The sequence below is a fragment of the Coregonus lavaretus genome, assembly GCF_964263955.1.
Source record: "Coregonus lavaretus genome assembly, chromosome: 5".
NCBI classification, from domain to species: domain Eukaryota; kingdom Metazoa; phylum Chordata; class Actinopteri; order Salmoniformes; family Salmonidae; genus Coregonus; species Coregonus lavaretus.
In genome coordinates, this window is record NC_139992.1 from 40,171,499 (window position 1) to 40,193,941 (window position 22,443).

The 22,443-nt window shown below is 46.5% G+C and overlaps 1 protein-coding gene across 1 annotated transcript in view; it reads right to left on the reverse strand.

Moving 5' to 3' along the window:
• Window positions 1-8,667, reverse strand: part of LOC311129255 (filamin-C-like) — a gene marked incomplete at its 3' end in the record, with an annotated part of 76,883 nt that extends 68,216 nt beyond the window's left edge. Inside the window, exon 1 of the mRNA XM_084161549.1 lies at window positions 8,220-8,667. Coding sequence (XP_084017675.1) covers window positions 8,220-8,598 — 379 coding nt within the window. The 5' untranslated portion in view covers window positions 8,599-8,667. The remainder of the gene's footprint in view (window positions 1-8,219) is intronic.
• Window positions 8,668-22,443: the final 13,776 nt, after the last annotated feature.

A 22,443-nucleotide genomic window follows, 5' to 3' on the forward strand; every position in this document is an offset into this window, starting at 1 on the left:
TCTCTCCCTGACCATCGCTTCACTCTTCCACTTACTCTATCCCCTATTTCCACTCTTCTCTTCCTGTCCATCTCTCTGTGTCTCCTCTCTACTTTATCTTTCACTCCACTCTTAATCTCTCTCTCTCTCTCTCTCTCTCCAGTGGAAACTGCTCTGTGGTCCTCGTTTGACCCTGGCTGTGGTGCCAGTGCTAAAGCTTTTACGAGGAGTGCCTTTTGGAACGTTTAACTTGTGGACGGACAGGCCTTCTCCCTCTCACTACGCTCCTCCTCACGTTTATGACTCAGTCGTTTGTTCTAAATTTTTCGTTGCCATGATGGCTGGCAACCTTCTTATCCCTTGCTTGCTAGCTAACCAACTTTGGCTAACATAGTCATATCAAACAGTGCAGCCAGAGTGACAACAGTAGCTGCATTTGCGTTTGTTTAAGCTGTTTTCCAGTTCTTTTTTTGTTGTTGTTGATACATCCATAACAATGAGCTAATGATGTGCGATTTCACCTGGCATAGAACATTTACTCTCTTGCCAGACCACTGTTCAGAAGAAACTGAAGCTGGAACGATAGCAAACTAGCTGCGTTTCATGTTTTTCTATTCTTCAAATCTCCGCTGTTGAAACCAAATGCTAGTCTAAAAGAAATGGGAGATCATGTCTAGATGCTTTTTACAGTGTAGCTCTAGTATATAAATTACCTGGCTGAACTGATGAGACAGTGGATTGCGCAGTCAGATGGAACAGAGTAAATAGGCATTTCAACGTCATAGATTTAGCCGGTGGTAACTTGTGGAATAGACACCAGCTGGAATGCGGTTTTAACAAATCAGCATCCAGGATTAGACCCATCCGTTTTATAATCTCAAATACCTGCACTTCTGCTCAGGTTCACTGAATCCAAAAATGGAAAGAAGAGCATAACCTCAGCCTCCTATGATAACCAGTGGAAATAGACAGTACATCAATACAACATTCACAGCTGGATTAGATACATGGAAATATATACTGTTATAGTCAGAATACTATATAACAGAGCAAAATGATTATTACACCAATATCTGTTCAGGGGTTCTCAGTGTGAGACTGATATTGTCATTTGATGTGCTTCCACCCCATTAATAGATCTTACTGTCACGTCTCCTCCCGTTGCTCCCCTCCGGTGCTCTGATTCGCCGGTCTACTGAGCCACCGGTCTGAGCGCACCACCTCGGCAACACCGGAATGGAAACCCAACGCACCCTGATCACCTCCAGTGCACCTGCACCTCATCATCTCATCACCACCCCTATTTGTGGTCCTCTGTAGCTCAATTGGTAGAGCATGGCGCTTGTAACGCCAGGGTAGTGGGTTCGATCCCCGGGACCACCCATACGTAAAAATGTATGCACACGTGACTGTAAGTCGCTTTGGATAAAAGCGTCTGCTAAATGGCATATTATTATTTAGCACTGGACTGTTCAGTATGACGTTGTGTGTGATTGTTTAGCTTCGTGTCGTTCACTCTATCTTTGTTATTTCTCTTTGTCATTGTTTAGTAAACCTTGACCTTGTTAATTCCTGCGTCTGCGTCCTGCCTCTTCGTATACTCAGTACTCGTCACACTTACATACAGCCCATTCAATTCCTTCTGCACAGATTGCAACACTAAACACCAGGCCTTCTATGAGGTGACATATTCAACTGGCTGTTGAAAGCTGGACCTTTTCCTAAGTCCTCTGTATCTAAATACTGTACATGACACAAGAAAAATGGCTGGAAGTCTATGGGAGGAGAAACAATGTAAAATCCAATATAGAGCACTGTATTTATAAAGAAAGATATGAACAGGGGGTGAGGTGTTTTTGGGGGAAGTGGAGGTGGAGGTGGTGGAGGTGGTGGAGGAGGTGTTGCAATCAGAGTTATTCTCCTCTCTTGGCTAGCCAGAGTTTCTTATCCCTGGTGGCTGCTAGAGAGGTAGGGGGTGTGGGGGAGGGGTGAGTGGGGGGGGGGGGGGGGGGGGTGTTCTGGCCCTGCTCGGACATTCTTCTGAGCTGACTGACTCTGACACATGGTAACAATTAGAGACACTGTTGTAGGGAGAGAGAGAGAGAGAGAGAGAGAGAGAGGGTGAGGAAGACAGTGATAGAGGAAGAGAGAGAGAGAGAGAGAGAGAGAGAGAGAGAGAGAGAGAGAGAGAGAGAGAGAGAGAGAGAGAGAGAGAGAGAGAGAGAGAGAGAGAGAGAGAGAGAGAGAGAGCGAGAGAGAGAGAGAGAGAGAGAGAGAGAGAGAGAGAGAGAGATGTACTCATTCATCAAAGAGCAGGGTCGGTTCTAACTTTATGAGTAAGCGGAGGTCCATCTAATGTCATAACTTAAGTTATGGTTTAAGTCATAAAGTGATATACTACTGTGTCTTAGTGCCTGGAAAAGGGATACCCAACTCTTCAGGACCCCCACCTAAAACCTTCCTCAGAGCCAGAGGTCTCAGTCACCTCTTCCTAGCAGGCTTGCCCCATCATACCCTCGTAATTTCCTTCTCCGAGTGTGAGAGAGGCACAGAGCCTGAACACTGTCTAACACCAGGAGACCAGAAGCAACTTGGAACCTCTTAGAGTGTTAGGGTAACATTGGAGTTGCTGAAGACCATCAACGTAAGAACCAGTCACCACCACCACCACCCTCTCCCTCTCCCTCTCTCTCTCTCTCCATACTGCTATCTCTCTACCTCTCTCTCTATCCCTCTCTCTCTCTCTCTCTCTCTCTCTGTTGTGATTGAAATTGAGAGAGAGAGTGAGATGAAGAGACAGAGATGAAGCGAGCGAGAAGGAGAGACAAAAAAGATGGGGAAAGAGAGAGGTCTCACTCACCTCTCAGAGTGTTAGGGTAACATTGGAGTAAGGTTACATTTTTATCACACACACCAGATACTTGCTGAAGGAGTGAGACCATCAATGTAAGAACCAGTCACCACCACCACCCTCTCTCTCTCTCTCTCTCTCTCTCTCCATACAGCTCTCTCTCTCCCTCTATCCTCCAGCTTCTATCCCCCTCTCTTTCTCACCCATCCTCTCCCTGCACTCACTCTCTCCCTATCTCTCTCTCTCTCTCTCTCTCTCTCTCTCGTGCTCTCTCTCTCTCTCTCTCGCTCTCGCTCCATACTGCTCTCTCCCCGCCTATCCTTCCGATTCTAACCCCCTCTCTCTCCCTCCATCCTCTTCCCCCCTACTCTCTCCCTCCCTCCATCTTTCCCCATTTTCTCTCTCTGTCATTGCTCCCCACCACATAGCACAGTCATCTCAGAGACCCGTTACAGAACCACAGCGTTTAGCCTTGGGTAGTGATACAGGACAAACACACACACACATACATGCACACACACATACATACATACACACATACACACAGCTACTACTGGAGATACCGCAACTTTCCCCCCATTAAATTCACAACTACGATGTGAACCCACAATGGGGTCAATCATACCGCAGTCAAATAAAACGGCCAACCAATCAGAGGGCCTCGCTCAACTGCTCTGTTTCTCTCATCAGGACTGAGTAAGAGAGAGGGGATGGCGATAGATAGATAGATAGATAGATAGATAGATAGATAGATAGATAGATAGATAGATAGATAGATAGATAGATAGATAGATAGATAGATAGATAGATAGATAGATAGATAGATAGATAGATAGATAGATAGATAGATAGATAGATAGATAGATAGATAGATAGATAGATAGATAGATAGATAGATAGATAGATAGATAGATAGATAGATAGATAGATAGATAGATAGAGAGAGAGAGAGAGAGAGAGAGAGAGAGAGAGAGAGAGAGAGAGAGAGAGAGAGAGAGAGAGAGAGAGAGAGAGAGGGAGAGAGAGAGAGAGAGAGAGATGTACTCATTCATCAAAGAGCAGGGTCGGTTCTAACTTTATGAGTAAGCGGAGGTCCATCTAATGTCATAACTTAAGTTATGGTTTAAGTCATAAAGTGATATACTACTGTGTCTTAGTTCCTGGAAAAGGGATACCCAACTCTTCAGGACCCCCACCTAAAACCTTCCTCAGAGCCAGAGGTCTCAGTCACCTCTTCCTAGCAGGCTTGCCCCATCATACCCTCGTAATTTCCTTCTCTGTTCTCCTGGCCCCCTCTCTCCACAACCTCTCTCCTAACCCCTCTCATTCTCCTCTCTTCCCTGCCGCCTCTCTTTTAACTAACCCCGCATTCACAGTCCTCTCCCCCGCCCCCTCTCTCCCCTCTCCGTGCCACTCTGGGGCTGTATGTGGGTCTATTTTAGGCGCCTGTTAGTGGAGGGAGCCCAGAGCCCCAGAGCCCAGCTGTCTGCCCATCAATCAGCCGTCCCCTTTCCCAAAGGAGTGAAGCTAACCTGGGACAGGCTGGCCCCTTACTGCCCCTCCAGACTATCAGACTACCAGACAACCAGAGCCAGGGCTTACCATAGCATCAACCACACATCCACATTGTCGGAGGACCAGTCCAGTGTTTGGTGTGTTTGTGTGTGTATTTGAAAGACAGTGAGTTGGGGGTTTGGACTAGGGGTGTAGTAATAGTAATAAGAGAAGGGGGAGGGGGGGGAGTAACCTTTCCCGTGGCAGTAACCTTTCCTGTGGCAGTAACCTTTCCCGTACTTACTGGACTTCCAACTCTTCAGTCATACTCTGTGACACACACTGACTTCCAACTCTTCAGTCATACTCTGTGACACACACTGACTTCCAACTCTCCAAGTCACACTCTGTGACACACACTGACTTCCAACTCTCCAAGTCACACTCTGTGACACACACTGACTTCCAACTCTCCAAGTCACACTCTGTGACACACACTGACTTCCAACTCTTCAGTCGTACTCTGTGACAAACACTGACTTCCAACTCTCCAAGTCACACTCTGTGACACACACTGACTTCCAACTCTCCAAGTCACACTCTGTGACACACACTGACTTCCAACTCTTCAGTCATACTCTGTGACACACACTGACTTCCAACTCTCCAAGTCACACTCTGTGACACACACTGACTTCCAACTCTCCAAGTCACACTCTGTGACACACACTGACTTCCAACTCTTCAGTCATACTCTGTGACACACACTGACTTCCAACTCTCCAAGTCACACTCTGTGACACACACTGACTTCCAACTCTCCAAGTCACACTCTGTGACACACACTGACTTCCAACTCTTCAGTCATACTCTGTGACACACACTGACTTCCAACTCTCCAAGTCACACTCTGTGACACACACTGACTTCCAACTCTCCAAGTCACACTCTGTGACACACACTGACTTCCAACTCTCCAAGTCACACTCTGTGACACACACTGACTTCCAACTCTCCAAGTCACACTCTGTGACACACACTGACTTCCAACTCTCCAAGTCACACTCTGTGACACACACTGACTTCCAACTCTCCAAGTCACACTCTGTGACACACACTGACTTCCAACTCTCCAAGTCACACTCTGTGACACACACTGACTTCCAACTTTTCAAGTCACACACTGTGACACACACTGACTTCCAACTCTCCAAGTAATTGAATGTTCCTGAGTGGCCTAGTTATAGTTCTGACTTAAATCGCCTTGAAAATCTATGGCAAGACTTGAAAATGGCTGTTTAGCAATGATCAACAACCAACTTCACAGAGCTTGAAGAATTTTTTAAGAATAATGAGCAAATATTGTACAATCCAGGTATGCAAAGTTCTTAGAGACTTACCCAAAAACACTCACATCTGTAGTCGCTGCCAAAGGTGAGTCTAACATGTATTGACTTAGGCGGTTGAATACGTATCTAATCAAGATATATTACTGTTTTATTTTTCCTAAATAAAAAATAGAAATCGTAGAATTCTTCTTCCACTTTGACATTACAGAGTATTGTGTGTGGATCATTGACAAAAAATGATAATTAAATCAGTTTTAATCCTATTTTGTAACATAACAAAATCTTTAAAAAGTCAAGGGGTGTGAATACTCTCTGAAGGCACTGTATGTGACAGAAAGTAAACAAAGAAGAAAACAACCAAGGTCAGAGTGGGAACTGGGGTCTGTACCACTGGTGTCTCTTCAGAATAGGTGAATGGTCCAATAGCTGGGACCGGACTTGTCAATCCTCAGGTCTTTCATAGTCTTTGGTGGTCTTTACACCTTCAAAAACAAGGACAGATCTAACACAAACACACCTAAGGCACTGCTGAAACAACTGCTGTGTGTGTGCCACCACCTTGCCAAACCATCTTGTAGCCCAACCTGTTTGCAGTCTGTTTGGCTGTTGTTAGGCAGAATGAATGGCTGTTGCCATGCTCTTATCATGACTTGGCCAACACAGCCACAACACATCAGCACAACAGATGTTGACAGCAAGGTGGGATGCTTTGGTGTTCCGCTTTTTCTCATGAACATGTTTTAGATTCTGAGAATACATATTATAGCATTGATTAGTTTCAAGGCAGAACGCTCAGCCAAGGACCATTCTCCTTAGAACCACATCTTCTCTGACCACAAGGTGCATTCATAAATCACTGTTATAAGGCTCAGCAACAGAGGAGCCCTCTACAGGGCCAGTCTTAACAGTAGACTACTGTCTGTCCTGCTGGCTGCTGTATCATCATCATCATCCACATTAGATCCAGTTAGGGCCATCAAGCTGAGCCCCTGCCTCTCTCATGTTGTTATTGGTTCTCCAAGAACATATCCTACAGCCTGGAGCACTGATTCTATAAGACCTGGTGGGTAATGTCATCAGATAAGATAATATGTGAGTGATGTACACTGAGTGTACAAAACATTAAGAACACCTGCTCTTTCCATGACATAGACTGACCAGGTGAATCCAGGTGAAAGCTATGATCCCTTATTGATGTCACCTGTTAAATCCTCTTCAATCAGTGTAGATGAACGGGAGGACACAGGTTAAAGAAGGATTTGACTCCAATGCTTCCCACTGTTGTGTCAAGTTGGCTGGATGTCCTTTGAGTGGTGGACCATTATTGATACACATGGGAAACTGTTGGGCGTGAAAATCCCAGTAGCGTTGCAGTTCTTGACACACTCAAACTGGTGCGCCTGGCACCTACTATCATATCCCGTTCAAAGGCACTTAAATATTTTGTCTTGCCCATTCACCGTCTGAATGGCACACATACACAATCCATGTCTCAATTGACTCAAGGCTTAAAGATAATTATTTAACCTGTCTCCTCCCCTTCATCTACACTGATTGAAGTGGATTTAACAGGTGACATCAATAAGGGATTATAGCTTCACCTGGATTCACCTGGTCAGTCTATGTCATGGAAAGAGCAGGTGTTCCTAATGTTTTGTACACTCAGTGTCTATACAAATAGCCGGATATATACAAATGCTTTGTAGACTACTTGTTAATCATCTTTATTCTACATATTTGAACACATGAGATAGAAATGCCAAATCACTACAGAATTCAGAAGCAACTACAAAGCCATTGCCTAATCCAAATTGGAGACATTCCATTCCATGAGAAAGCTCCAAATGACTCATTCAGTATTTCATTTCATAAACAACAAATGACAGCAGCCAAGTTGGTTAAACCTGAGACTGTAATGACTCTCAATTGGCAGTATTGGTTCTAATGGGACCATGCATGAGTTACACAGTAATAACACACAGGGAGGCATGCCAGAGCCATGCATCGAACCCAGAGTCTCTCTGTTTCCCGGAGCCAGCTGAAAGCAGTCTTTTGTCGGGCAGTCAGAAAGGGGACATTTCTTGATTGACCCGTCCTGAACACATCGTGCCGTTGTCTGGTCATTTTTACGCACAGAACTATATATCGACGACGTGAATAATTTGCATCAAAAACTACAGTACATTTCAGTTGTGCACTGTTTATAACGCATGCAACAACAGCTATGGATAAGTGTATACAGTGAAAACACAACTCTGAACAATAAGCATGTCCATATGGAACAATCAACAACACAACCAGGAATAAGTTGTACTCTAATAAATAAAAGCTGCGTTACGCATTACTTTTCTATAACATCAAAATATGTTTTATTCATTTTGAGGATAAATCAATCTCAGACTCGTTCCCCTGACTCAAATACGCTCTCTAACCAGTAACTGTATCCCTAAAAGTGGCTACCGTAGACAGAGCAGGCAAAGCATCAACTTTGTTCCGAGAAACCCAATCATTGCGCTAAATCGGTCCTAAATGCAAACACCACTTACCTATCGATACCAGCTTTATGTGTTCTCTCTCCAGGAATTCCAGCGCGACGGACACATTTTCCAGTTTCATCTGTCTGAAGTTAGGTCTGGCGTGGTACTTTCTGTACATTTTCTTCTGGCTCAAAACCTCCAGGAGACCGATGAGCTTGAGCCCGTCGGTCAGGTCTTTCTGTAGGTCGTTGATCCGCTTGTTGAGGCACTTGAGGTGCTCGTTGCACCACCTGGTGAAGGTGTTCTGTTGGATCTTCTTCCAGGGCGCATCCTCAGCAAGGTCCTTCTCCGTGGCCGGCATCTCCTCTTCCTCGTCGTCCCCGTTGTCGGTACCCTGGTAGTACTGCGGCGGCTGCTGCTGCTCGTAGTAGGTATTATTGCTCATCATGTTGTCGGTTTCCGTGCCCTTTTTTATACCACAATCAGTGGGGCCAGTGTGTGAACGTTACGGCACGCAAGGGAGCGCGAAAAGAAAGAAAAATGTTTTATTGCGGGCCAGTGCCAAGCTTGCGCACTGGCCGTGAAAAAAGTTGTAAAACTTAGAGAAGATTAAAAAAAAAGTTGGCGAGATTTTCGGTTGTACTCTGTCAGTGGGATGATGAATTAAATAATCCGTTTATCGTTTCCAACGTGGACGGTCCCCTGGATTTTAATTTATCAGAGAAGTTAAAAAAGTGGTAGCTGCATCCTAATAGACACCTTGGCACGGAAGAAGAACATACTAGAAAGATGAACGCGTTGTCTGTGGAAAGGACAGGACGGGACGGCTAGTAGCCCTACGAAGTCGGCGGTGGCATCCGGATTGGTGATGTCCGTTACACTTGAGTAGCTAAATTAAGCTCTAGGCAGGACAGGGGTTTAAAAAAGCTCAGCACCCCTGAAGCTCGCGTCAGACCCCTGGACTCCCAGGAATGCCCCTGTCATGACCATATACAACTGCAGGATGGGTATTCTCTAATCTGACGGAGATAGCGAGACGCAACAACATTGGGTAACATAAGAGAAGGGGGTCGACGATTGGCCCTGGGGCGCCATAACAGTTGTGACACATCTTTATTTTTAGTCTCTCCAAATTGGGCGAGGGGGACGGAGCTTTGGGGTTGTTGTAAAAGTGAACGGTGACCAGGGCCTACTGGGCCGTTAATAACAATTGGACTTTGAAGGGGAGATTATGCCTGCATCTTCAATAGATCCAACCTTTACCAGCCAGGGTTATTCTTGCTGTAACTCATATGTCCACTGACACAGCATTGTGTTGTCAAACATATGTATTTGTCAACATACTAAATACACTCACATGACAAGCTTACTTATTAATGAGATAACAACAAACATTCTGATGCTTAATTAAGAAGAGGAAGATCATACAGGGTGCTTGGGTTGACAGGCGTTCAAAAAGTTATAGGGTTGTTCAGTTTATTAATATATGACTTAAGCTTAATGTAGGGGGGCCTTTTGGAATGTATCACCCCAGAGAGAAGATAGAACATGTGCATATATAGATGATGCTTTATTGAAGAGAATGACAGAGCACTTTCAGGCCGTGCTGTTCTCTTTCTCTTGCTCTTTCGCTCTCTCACTCTTTCGCTCTCTCACTCACTCACTCACACACACACACAACCAAATGGGGTAAAGTTAGAACAATGTTCGCTTGCGTGTCTGGTGTTGTCCACCCATGCCTGACACTGTGTGGTGAGCTATCTAAACGCTATGCGATCTGAGTATTTTCCTGGATGTGACACTGGGAGCTACACTACCAGTCAAAAGTTTGGACACACCTACTCATTCAGGGTTTTTTCTTTATTTTTACATTTTTTTTACATTGTAGAATAATAGTGAAGACATCAAAACTATGAAATAACACATACGGAATCATGTAGTAACCTAAAAAGTGTTAAATAAATCAAAATATATTTTATATTTGAGATTCTTCTAATAGCCACCCTTTGCCTTGATGACAGCTTTGCACACTCTCAACCAGCTTCATGAGATAGTCACCTGGAATGCATTTCAATTAACAGGTGTGCCTTCTTTAAAAGTTCATTTGTGGAATTTATTTCCTTCTTAATGCGTTTGAGCCAATCAGTTGTGTTGTGCCAAGGTAGGGGTGGTATATAGAAGATAGCACTATTTGGTAAAAGACCAAGTCCATATTTTGACAAGAACAGCTCAAATAAGCAAAGAGAAACAACAGTCCATCATTAATTTAAGACATGAAGGTCAGTCAATAAGGAACATTTCAAGAACAGGTGCAGTCACAAAAACCATCAAGCGCTATGATGAAACTGGCTCTCATGAGACCCGCCACAGGAATGGAAGACCCAGAGTTACCTCTGCTGCTGAGGATAAGTTCACTAGAGTTACCAGCCTCAGAAATTGCAACCCAAATAAATGCTTCACAGAGTTCAAGTAACAGACACATCTCAACATCAACTGTTCAGAGGAGACTGTGTGAATCAGGCCTTCATGGTCGAATTGCTGCAAAGAAATCACTACTAAAGGACACCAATAAGAAGAAGAGACTTGCTTGGGCCAAGAAACACGAGCAATGGACATTAGACCAGTGGAAATGTGTCCTTTGGTCTGGAGTCCAAATTTGAGATTTTTGGTTCCAAACGCCGTGGCTTTGTGAGACGTGGTGTGGGTGAACGGACGATCTCTGCATGTGTATTTCCCACCGTAAATCATGGAGGAGGAGGTGTTATGGTGTGGGGGTGCTTTGCTGGTGACACTGTCTGTGATTTATTTAGAATTCAAGGCACACTTAACCAGCATGGCTACCACAGCATTCTGCAGTGATACGCCATCCCATCTTGTTTGGGCTTAGTGGGACTATCATTTGTTTTTCAACAGGACAATGACCCAACACACCTCCAGGCTGTGTAAGGGCTATTTGATCAAGAAGGAGCGTGATGGAGTGCTGCATCAGATGACCTGGCCTCCACAATCCCCCGACCACAACCCAATTGAGATGGTTTGGGATGAGTCGGACCGCAGAGTGAAGGAAAAGCAGCCAACAAGTGCTCAGCATATGTGGGAACTAATTCAAGACTGTTGGAAAAGCCTTCCAGGTGAAGCTGGTTGAGAGAATGCCAAGAGTGTGCAAAGCTGTCATCAAGGCAAAGGGTGGCTATTTGAAGAATCTGAAATATAAAATATATTTTGATTTGTTTAACACTTTTTTGGTTACTACATGATTCTATATGTGTTATTTCATAGTTTTGATGTTTTCACTATTATTCTACAATGTAGAAAATAGTAAAAATAAAGAAAACCCCCTGAATGAGTAGGTGTGTCCAAACTTTTGACTGGTACTGTATGTGGTCACGGTTGACCTCTGACCCATGATGTAGGGTCCATACATACGTAAGACAGATCGTAAGAGGTAAGAGAGGGTCTTTCATATGCCAAGCACTTCCAGATCATGACCTTTCAACCAAAGCATTCTTGTCTTACCATTAGGATGTGAGAATGAGACTTCTTACACAGAATAATTAATATCAGTTTTAGTAATCTTGCAGCTTATATACATTCTTGCTCTAACCTTGCAAACTGTAGTATAGCCTATTGCCAATGCACAGGTAACTGCCAAAATAAAGAAAACACTTGAGTAAATGAGGTATACAATGTATATTGAAAGCAGGTGCTTCCACACAGATGAGGTTCCTGAGTTAATTAAGCCAACTGACATTTACTCCTGAGGTGGTAACCTGTTACACCCTCTATAACCACTGTGATTATTATTTGACTCTGCTGGTCATCTATGAACGTTTGAACATCTTGAAGAACGATCTGGCCTTAACTACTCTGGCCACCCCTCAGAGTGTCACGGTTTCGGCCGAGGCTGCTCCTCCTCCTTGTTCGGGCAGGTTTCGGCGGTCGTCGTCCCCGGAGTACTAGCTGCCACCGATCTATGTTTCATGTTCGTTTGGTTTTGTCTTGATGTTGTACACCTGTGTCTAGTTAGTCCTCATTAGTGTCCTATTTAGTTCTCGTTGAGTGTGTATGGTGTTGTGTGTGATTGCTCTTCTGTTTTGGTGTTCTGAGCTACGTACTTCCCTCCGTTGTTTGGAGAGGTTTTCGCACATGTTAGTGCGCCTTTTGTTTGACGCCTGTGTGCGCCTTTATTTCGCCTCCGGGCTGATTGTGCTCGTTTACTACGTGAATAATTCACTAAAGTCTTTTGGACTTAGCTTCTGCATCCTGCGCTTGATTCCTGCACCACACCCACCTTCAGCACCCCTGACAGAATCACACACCTTAATGAATGGAATCAGCAGGAGCAACAGTCACGCCTGAGTCGCTGGAGGAGCATGTCCGCGGCCAGGATGACCAGATACGACAACTGGGGACCGCTCTACAGGACGTCATCAACACCCTGCACCGATGGGAGTCCAGAGGGGTACCCACACCTCCACCTACCCTGCCACCCCCATCGGCCGGTCCACCAGTCCCAGGTCCGGAACCCAGTGGGATTCGGCTCTCGCTCCCGAGGGCGTATGACGGAACAGCTGCCGGGTGTCAGGGGTTCCTCCTGCAGGTGGAGCTCTACCTGGCCACTGTACACCCGGTGCCCTCGGGACACGAGAGCGTTTCCGCCCTCATCTCCTGTCTCACGGGCAAGGCGTTGGAATGGGCCAACGCCGAGTGGAGGAGGATGGACGCCACCACCATCTCCTACGCCGAGTTCTCCCGTCGCTTCAAGGCCGTGTTCGACCATCCACCTGAGGGCAAAGCGGCGGGGGAGCGTCTATTCCACCTGAGACAGGGGAGGAGGAGCGCACAGGCGTTCGCGCTGGAGTTCCGGAATCTAGCGGCAGACGCAGGGTGGAATGAACGGGCCCTCATCGACCAATTTCGATGTAGCCTACGGGAGGACGTTCAACGTGAGTTGGCCTGCAGGGACACCAATTTCACCTTCGACCAGTTGGTCGATATGTCCATCCGTCTGGACACCCTGCTGGCCACCCGTGGACGTCCCGAGTGGGGTCCATCCATTCCACCCTCCGGCACCTCCGAGCCGAGCCCTATGGAGCTCGGGGGTGCTGGCGCTAGAGAAAGGAGGAGGAGGAGCCCGAGGGGGCCTGTCCCCTGCACCAAGTGCGGTCGTGGAGGGCACACTGCGGCCAGGTGCTGGGGAGGGTTCCCCGAGGGAGGAGACAACAGGCCACGCACTGGGGAGCCTGCCCAGGTGAGTAGACGCCCCACTTACCCAGAGCTCTCTGTTGCGCACTTTTGTATACCTGTTTGTTTTCCACAGGTTGCACCTCATTCCCAGCATTAGGCACTAGTAGATTCAGGTGCAGCTGGGAATTTTGTTGATCGGAAGTTTTGTTTAGATTTAGGGATCCCTCTCCTACCTGTTGACAAGCCTTTTCCCGTTCATGCTTTAGATAGCCGCCCGTTGGGGTCGGGGTTAATTAGGGAAGTCACAGCGCCACTTAGGATGTGTGCGCAGGGGGGTCATGAGGAAACTATACAGTTGTATCTGATCGACTCTCCTGCGTACCCGGTGGTGCTGGGAATTCCCTGGTTAAGCACCCATAACCCTGCTATTTCGTGGCAACAGAGGGCTCTCAATGGGTGGTCTGCTCAGTGTGAGGGGCGATGTCTGGGTGTTTCCGTAGGGGCGACTTCGGTGGAAAGTCCAAACCAAGTGCCCGCACTGCACATTCTGCCTGAATATGGGGATTTAGCTCTCGTGTTTAGTAAAACTAGGGCGACGCAGTTGCCTCCTCATAGACAGGGGGATTGTGCGATTGATCTCCAGGCAGGAGCAGCGCTCCCACGGAGCCACGTGTATCCTTTGTCTCAAGAGGAGAGAAAAGCTATGGAAACGTACATAGCCGAATCTTTGAGACAGGGATACATACGGCCCTCCACTTCTCCCGCCTCCTCAAGCTTCTTTTTTGTGAAGAAAAAAGATGGAGTGTTGCGTCCGTGCATCGATTACCGTGGTCTCAATCAGATTACTGTGAAATACAGTTATCCACTCCCTCTGATTGCGACCATGACGAAGTCATTGCATGGAGCGCGGTTTTTCACAAAACTGGATCTCAGGAGCGCGTATAACTTGGTGCGCATTAGGGAGGGCGACGAATGGAAAACAGCGTTTAGTACCACGTCAGGTCATTTCGAGTATCTCGTCATGCCATATGGGTTGATGAATGCTCCATCAGTCTTCCAATCCTTTGTAGATGACATTTTCCGGGATATGCAGGGGCAAGGGGTGGTCGTGTACATTGATGACATTCTAGTGTACTCGTCTACCCGAGCCGAGCATATAGCCCTGGTGCGTCGTGTATTGAGGAGGCTGTTGGAGCACGACCTATATGTCAAGGCAGAGAAATGTCTGTTTTTCCAGGAGTCGGTCTCCTTTTTGGGTTATCGGTTGTCCGCGTCAGGGGTGAGAATGGAGGTGGATCGTGTGTCAGCTGTGCGTAATTGGCAAACCCCAACCACTGTCAAAGAGGTGCAGCAGTTCTTGGGCTTTGCGAATTACTACCGGAGGTTTATCCGGGGTTTTGGACAGGTGGCAGCTCCCATCACGTCCCTTCTGAAAGGGGGTCCGGTGCGCCTGCAGTGGTCAGCTGATGCGGACAGGGCCTTTAGGAGACTGAAGGACCTGTTTACGTCGGCTCCGGTGCTGGCGCATCCGGACCCCGCATTCCCCTTTCAGGTCGAGGTGGACGCGTCTGAGGCCGGTATAGGGGCCGTACTCTCTCAATGGTCCGGCACGCCACCTAAACTCCGCCCCTGTGCTTTTTACTCTAAAAAGCTCAGCCCGGCGGAGCGTAATTATGACGTCGGGGACAGGGAGCTGTTAGCTGTAGTTCAGGCCCTTAAGGTGTGGAGGCATTGGCTTGAGGGGGCTCAACACCCTTTCCTCATTTTGACTGACCATCGGAACCTGGAGTACATCCGGGCAGCGAGGAGACTGAACCCTCGCCAGGCTCGATGGAGCATGTTTCTCGCCAGGTTCGTATTTAAAATCACGTACATCCCTGGGTCCCAGAATGGTAAGGCAGATGCGCTGTCCCGGCGGTATGACACGGAGGAGAGGTCCGTTGAGCCTACTCCCATACTACCGGAGTCTTGTCTTGTGGCACCGGTGGTGTGGGAGGTCGATGCCGAAATCGAGCGAGCGTTGCGTACCGACCCCAGCCCTCCACAGTGTCCTGAGGGTCGGAAGTACGTTCCACTCGAGATTCGGGATCGACTCATTTACTGGGCTCACACGTCACCCTCCTCTGGACATCCGGGTATTGGCCGGACAGTGCATTGTCTTAGCACTAAATACTGGTGGCCCACGTTAGCCAGGGATGTGAGGGTTTATGTCTCCTCCTGCTCGGTGTGCGCCCAGTGTAAGGCGCCCAGACACCTGCCCAGGGGTAAGTTACAACCCCTGCCCGTTCCACAACGACCATGGTCCCACCTCTCGGTGGATTTTGTGACAGACCTTCCCCTCTCTCAGGGGAATACCACCATCCTGGTCGTTGTGGACCGGTTCTCTAAGGCCTGTCGTCTTCTCCCTATGTTGGGTCTTCCTACTGCCCTACAAACCGCAGAGGCACTATTTACCCACGTCTTCCGGCATTACGGGGTACCCGAGGATATAGTGTCTGATCGAGGCCCCCAGTTTACCTCCCGAGTATGGAGAGCGTTCATGGAGCGTTTGGGGGTCTCGGTGAGCCTTACCTCAGGGTACCACCCGGAGAGTAACGGGCAGGTAGAACGAGTCAACCAGGATGTGGGTAGGTTTCTGAGGTCGTATTGCCAGGACCGGCCTGAGGAGTGGGCTCGGTACATTCCCTGGGCCGAGATGGCCCAGAACTCTCTCCGCCACTCCTCTACCAACCTAACCCCCTTCCAATGTGTGTTAGGTTACCAGCCGGTTCTGGCACCTTGGCAGCAGAGCCAGATCGAGGCCCCTGCAGTGGATGATTGGATGAGGCGCTCGGAGGAGACGTGGAACGCTGCACACGTCCACCTGCAGCGGGCCATCCGTCGTCACAAGGCGAGCGCCGATCTCCACCGCAGTGAGGGGCCGGTGTACGCACCCGGAGATCGAGTCTGGCTCTCTACCAGAAAGCTACCCCTCCGCCTGCCCTGCCGGAAGCTGGGTCGGCGGTTTGTGGGGCCTTTTAAAGTCCTGAGAAGATTGAACGAGGTGTGTTATAGGTTACATCTGCCTGTTGAATATAAGAATATTAACCCCTCGTTCCATGTGTCTCTTCTCAGGCCGGTGGTAGCTGGTCCACTCCAGGAAGGTGAGATAGGAGAGACTCCTCCGCCCCCACTGGACATCGAGGGGGCTCCGGCGTACACCGTTCGGTCCATCTTGGACTCTAGACGCCGGATGGGGGGTCTCCAGTATCTCGTGGAGTGGGAGGGGTACGGCCCGGAGGAGCGGTGCTGGGTGCCGCGGAGGGACATCCTAGACCCATCTCTCCTGTCGGAGTTCCACCGGGACCATCCCGCGCGCCCTGCTCCGCGCCCTCCTGGTCGTCCCCGAGGCCGGGGTCGGCGCACGGCTGGAGCCGCGCGTCAAGGGGGGGGTACTGTCACGGTTTCGGCCGAGGCTGCTCCTCCTCCTTGTTCGGGCAGGTTTCGGCGGTCGTCGTCCCCGGAGTACTAGCTGCCACCGATCTATGTTTCATGTTCGTTTGGTTTTGTCTTGATGTTGTACACCTGTGTCTAGTTAGTCCTCATTAGTGTCCTATTTAGTTCTCGTTGTGTGTGTATGGTGTTGTGTGTGATTGCTCTTCTGTTTTGGTGTTCTGAGCTACGTACTTCCCTCCGTTGTTTGGAGAGGTTTTCGCACATGTTAGTGCGCCTTTTGTTTGACGCCTGTGTGCGCCTTTATTTCGCCTCCGGGCTGATTGTGCTCGTTTACTACGTGAATAATTCACAAAAGTCTTTTGGACTTAGCTTCTGCGTCCTGCGCTTGATTTCTGCACCACACCCACCTTCAGCACCCCTGACACAGAGCCTAGTTCCTCTCTAGGTTTCTTCCTTGCTCTCTGGGGTTTTAGGCTCGGTTTCTGTATAAGCACTTTGTGACAACTGCTGATGTAGAAAGGGCTTTATAAATACATTTGCTTGATTGATTGATTAAGCAATTACTATCCCATCATGCTTACGGTCATGTATAAAAATGGCCAGTTGCCCATTATTTTGGCTACCATGTCTGGAAGAAGAGATCTCAGTGACTTTGAAAGAGGGGTCTCAAAGAAGCAGGGGTTTAAAGTGTGTGTGTGTGCGTGTGCATGTGTCTCAGTCACCAGATCTCAACCCAATTGAACACTTACGGGAGATTCTGGAGTGGCGCCTGAGACAGCATTTTCCACCACCATCAACAAAACACCAGATTATGGAATTTCTCATGGAAGAATGGTATTGCATACCGCCAATAGAGTTTCAGACACTTGTAGAGTCTATGCCAAGGTGCATTGAAGATGTTCTGGTGGCTCGTGGTGGCCCAAAGCACTATTAAGACGCTTTATGTTGTTTCCTTAATTTTGGCAGTTACCTGTTTTTTCGTTAGGCAACTTTTATTTGATTGCACTAATATGCACATAGCAATATGTGATAAAAAATAAAACACGCACAGACAATCAAGAGTTAAAGAACAGGTAAGACATTTATACAAATTCTTACCAAAAATACTCAAACTCATTCCAAAACATGGCAAATATGAAAAACAAACACATACATAACATTTAATGCTGTGGGTGGGGTGCTCAGTTCTGCTACTCTTGGAGTCTGGGGTGGCCTGAGGGTCCTCCCCACCCTCCCTGCTCCTCTTACGGGACTTGGACAGCTGGGAGAAGAGGTCCTGCTGGTTCTCTCTGGAGCTCTCCATGCTGCACTGGCAGTGAGTCACGGCTCTGGTGGCCAGAGAAGCCAGGCTGCATCACCTCTCTCCGCCTACGCCTCTCGCCATGGCTGGGCCTGGAGTAGCAGTAGAGGTCAGGGCGACTCTCCCTTCTCCAGCTCTGGCTGGCCAGGTCGGCTGGAGGCAGCAAGAGAGACACTGGCCTTCTGAAGGGCCTCCATGTTACACTCCCACACGTCCAGCACCAGGTAAGACTGGAAGTCCTTCACCTCCAGGCAGTCTTTGACAGACTGGGCCCTTGGTGCAGACACCTCAGACATCTTCTTGCCAACGTGGACAACTGAGGGCAGCCATCCTGGTCGAATATTTTCTGTTTTCAAAGGAAGACAGATTTGTAAGTCAAGTGTTGATTAGGACACAAAGAAACATGTAATCTTTCCATTATTGAATTACATAACATTTATGCATGAGTTATCTTACTGACAAATTTGACTTTTAAACATTTAAAAAGCCTTACCTTTCTTTCCCAGTTTGGGGATTCTAGGCAGAGAAGAAGAGGATTTGTCAGCAGTCATTGTAACACATGTCTACTTGATCAGATCAGTTTGTGAATTTGGAATTTCAGCACAAGTTAGCATTCTTTTTCGTTCTGTTTCCTGGAATATACATTGTCAAAATTCTAGAATGTCACAGGAATTCACTTATGATGTCATCGCTGGATCTTTCAAGGTCAATCTTGTTTTGGCAAACGATAAATTAGCAGAAATAGAATGGTTGCATCAGAGTTCTAGAGTAACAATTAATGTGACGAATATGATTCTTTAGCCAACATTCTACCTTCATATGACACTTCTTGATTATCAGTCAGATCTTCAGTATTTACAAAAACAAAATACACAAGTTAAAAATGTATCTGGCTCACAGGTTACTTACAACTTTTTGTGCTTTAAAATAAAATCATAATTTCATCATAATTATGTGTGCTACAACCTTGAGTGACCTAATGCCCATTCATCTTAATGCCAATGGGCAGCGTTGCCTACTAGGACAGGGTTGCTCTGTATGAGTCAGAAATGCAGTTGTAACGGTTGGTGTTGACTCCTTTACCCTCAATAAGGAGAGTGAGCTTATACAGTGGGGGACACAGGAAGGGAACACACACACACTCTCTCTCAGAGGCAGTAGGCCCAAAATATCTACATCTCTCCCCCTCTTGTGTGGGTGATCTCACACCTCAGTCAGCAAGAGTGAGCATCAACATGTTATTGAGCTCTCACACACAGCGTCTGAGACTCACTGCACTCATGTCTTCCATAATGCTGTTCCCTGAGGGGAAGAAAATGCCTGAAAACACCTAAAATGTCTACATTAACTAGTAACTTCCTGAGCACTGCTTACACGGCCTTCAGAAAGTATACACACCCCTTGGCTTTTTCCACATTATGTTGTGTTACATAGTGGGGTTAAAATTGATTTAATTGTAATCTTTTTATCAACGATCTATACAAAATACTCTGTAATGTAAAATAATAAAACACTAATTATATATTGATTAGATAAGTATTCATGTGAGTCTTTCTGGTTAAGTCTCTAAGAGCTTTCCACACCTGGATTGTCCAGCATTTGCCCATTATTCTTTTCAACATTCTTCAAGCTCTGTCAAGTTGGTTGTTGATCATTGCTAGACAACCATTTTCAGGTCTTGCCATAGATTTTCAAGCAGATTTAAGTCAAAACTGTAACTCGGCCACTCAGGAACATTCACTGTCTTCCCCCACTTGGGAGCCAGGCCTACCCACTGGGGAGCCAGGCCCAGCCAATCAGAATGAGTTTTTCCCCACAAAAGGGCTTTATGACAGACAGAAATGCTCCTCAGTCATCAGCTGTCCGAGTGGCTGGTCTCAGACGATCCCGCAGGTGAAGAAGCCGGATGTGGAGATCCTGGGCTGGCGTGGTTACACGTGGTCTGTGGTTGTGAGGCCGGTTGGACGCACTGCCAAATTCTCTAAAACGACATTGGAGGCACTTCCGGCAGAGAAATGAACATTAAATTTTCTGGCAACAGCACTGGTGGACATTCCTGCAGCCAGCATGCCAATTGCACGCTTGCACGCTCCCTCAAAACTTGAGACATCTGCGGTATTGTGTTGTGTGACAAAACTGCACATTTTAGAGCAACCTTTTATTGTCCCCAGCACAAGGTGCACCTGTCTAATGATCATGCTGTTTAATCCTCTTCTTGATATGCCACACCTGTCAGGTGGATGGATTATCTTGGCAAAGGAGAAATGTTCACTAACAGGGATGTAAACAAATTTGTGCACAAAATTGGAGAGAAATAAGCTTTTCGTGCATATTTCAGCTCATGAAACATGGGACCAACACTTTACATGTTGCGTATATATTTTTGTTCAGTATAAAATAATATATATATATAGACAGTTGAAGTCGGAAGTTTACATATACCTTTGCCAAATACATTTAAACTCAGTTTCACAATTCCTGACATTTAATCCTAGAAAAAATTCCCTGTCTTAGGTCAGTTAGGATCACCACTTTATTTTAAGAATGTGAAATGTCAGAATAATAGTAGAGAGAATGATTTATTTCAGCTTTTATTTCTTTCATCACATTCCCAGTGGGTCAGAAGTTGACATACACTCAGTTAGTATTTGGTAGCATTGCCTTTAAATTGTTTAACTTGGGTCAAACGTTTCGGATAGCCTTCCACAAGCTTCCCACAATAAGTTGGGTGAATTTTGGCCCATTCCTCCTGACAGAGTCAGGTTTGTAGGCCTCCTTTCTCGCACACGCTTTTTCAGTTCTGCACATACATTTTCTATAGGATTGAGATCAGGGCTTTGTGATGGCCACTCCAATACCTTGACTTTGTTGTCCTTAAGCCATTTTGCCACAACTTTGGAAGTATGCTTGGGGTCATTGTCCATTTGGAAGACCCATTTGCGACCAAGCTTTAACTTCCTGACTGATGTCTTGAGATGTTGCTTCAATATATCCACATAATTTTCCTTCCTCATGATGCCATCTATTTTGTGAAGTGCACCAGTCCCTCCTGCAGCAAAGCACCCCCACAGCATGATGCTGCCACTCCCGTGCTTCACGGTTGGGAGGGTGTTCTTCGGCTTGCAAGCGTCCCCCTTTTTCCTCCAAACATAACGATGGTCATTATGGCCAAACAGTTCTATTTTTGTTTCATCAGACCAGAGGACATTTCTCCAAAAAGTACGATCTTTGTCCCCATGTGCAGTTGCAAACCGTAGTATGGCTTTTTTATGGCGGTTTTGGAGCAGTGGCTTCATCCTTGCTGAGCGGCCTTTCAGGTTATGTCGATATAGGACTCATTTTACTGTGGATATAGATACTTTTGTACCTGTTTCCTCAAGCATCTTCACAAGGTCCTTTGCTGTTGTTCTGGGATTAATTTGCACTTTTCGCACCAAAGTACCTTCATCTCTAGGAGACAGAACGCGTCTCCTTCCTGAGCGGTATGATGGCTGCGTGGTCCCATGGTGTTTATACTTGCGTACTATTGTTTGTACAGATGAACGTGGTACCTTCAGGCATTTTGAAATTGCTCCCAAGGATGAACCAGACTTGTGGAGGTCTACAATTTATTTTCTGAGGTCTTGGCTGATTTCTTTTGATTTTCCCATGATGTCAAGCAAAGAGGCACTGAGTTTGAAGGTAGGCCTTGAAATACATCCACACATACACCTCCAATTGACTTAAATTATGTCAATTAGCCTATCAGAAGCTTCTAAAGCCATGACATCATTTTCTGGAATTTTCCAAGCTGTTTAAAGGCACAGTCAACTTAATGTTAAAAAACATATTGTAAAGTGGTTATCCCACTGGCTATAAGGTGAATGCACCAATTTGTAAGTCGCTCTGGATAAGAGCGTCTGCTAAATGACGTAAATGTAAATGTATGTAAACTTCTGACCCACTGGAATTGTGATACAGTGAATTATAAGTTAAATAATCTGTCTGTAAACAATTGTTGGAAAAATTACTTGTGTCATGCACAAAGTAGATGTCCTAACCGACTTGCCAAAACTATAGTTTGTTAACAAGAAATGTGTGGAGTGGTTGAAAAAACAAGTTTTAATGACTCCAACCTAAGTGTATGTAAATGTCACTAGAATTTCTATCTCTAATTAAACTCAAGCTTGAATAATTCCCAGAGGTTGTAATGCTCTGGTTTTAATCATGAATTAAACAAGGTCCACAACCAGCAAGAATGATCTGTATTATTTAATCATGGAGAGCTCTCCCGCCAAAACACATATACAGTCTTTATACAATGTGGAGAACAAGTATTTGATACACTGCCGATTTTGCAGGTTTTCCTACTTACAAAGCATGTAGAGGTCT